The sequence below is a fragment of the Aptenodytes forsteri genome, unplaced genomic scaffold (assembly GCF_000699145.1).
Source record: "Aptenodytes forsteri isolate BGI_AS27 unplaced genomic scaffold, ASM69914v1 Scaffold329, whole genome shotgun sequence".
In the NCBI taxonomy this organism is placed as follows: domain Eukaryota; kingdom Metazoa; phylum Chordata; class Aves; order Sphenisciformes; family Spheniscidae; genus Aptenodytes; species Aptenodytes forsteri.
Genome location: NW_008796200.1, coordinates 458,480 through 459,360, shown reverse-complemented (window position 1 = coordinate 459,360; position 881 = coordinate 458,480). Strand labels below are relative to the sequence as shown.

The 881-nt window shown below is 68.9% G+C and overlaps 1 protein-coding gene across 1 annotated transcript in view; it reads left to right on the top strand.

The window, feature by feature from the left end:
* Positions 1 to 417: 417 nt before the first annotated feature.
* TNKS1BP1 (tankyrase 1 binding protein 1) overlaps positions 418 to 881 on the top strand; it is an 8,553-nt gene continuing 8,089 nt past the window's right edge. Inside the window, 1 exon segment of the mRNA XM_009288180.1 lies at positions 418 to 426. Within this exon segment, the coding sequence (XP_009286455.1) occupies positions 418 to 426 (9 nt within the window).

Below are 881 nucleotides of genomic sequence, written 5' to 3'. Positions count from 1 at the left end.
GGGGGGGGGGCCCGCGGGGGGGGGGGGGGAGGGGGCGAGAGGCTGCGGGGACGGGAATAACGGAGCTGAGGTCTGGTTGCCGGCACGAGGCCGGCGTTCCTCCCAAGCAGGCAGCGCCTTGAGCTGCCTCCCTGGGAAGGCCAGGGCAGCCGCCGCAGCGCCGGGAGGTTTTTTCGGACCGCAGGAACGGGCTGTCCCGGTTGAGGAGCTGCCTCCGCGCCTGCAGCCCCCGAGGGCTGGGAAGCGAGCCAGCTGGCCGTCCCGCTGCCCGGCCAGGGGGCGCCCCGAGGCTGGGAATAACGGGGAGGGGGTCGCTCCCCCGGGGAAACGCTCCCTTTTTCCCCACCCTTGCTATATTTTTTCCTGCCGTGCCAGGGCGGAGGGAGCCGGCAGATCTGCGGGACTCCTGGCTGCAGGATGTCCTGGGTGAGAGCCAGCGCTTGGCCACGCTCCTGAAAGCCGGGTACCTCCGGGAGAGCGAGACGGGGGCTATTTTAAACCCGAGTGTGAGAAACTCGCTCTCTGAAGGACGGAAAACTTTCCGGAAAGGGGACTCGGGCTGATTTGCCTCCCTCCCCTCTGCAGTCAAAACCTCGCTGATAGTTCGGTGCCGGTTTTGGGTACGGCTTGCAGTGACTGAAGGGCCTCTTGCGGTTTGCCTGACCCCATCCTCCTGCAGCCGGAGCGGGTGGTTTGGGGCCGGGAGGCGCCTCGGTGGGCGGTGGGAGGGGAGAGCAGAGGCGCACGGGAGGAATTTACCCTCCTTCCCCGTTTCTCTCTGTCAGCGGCTCCCCCCCAGCCGGCCCGAGCTGTGCCGGGGACCCCCGCGGACGCCGGAGGCCGCCTTCCCCCCCTGACGTGAGTTCTCGCCTCGCCCTCCC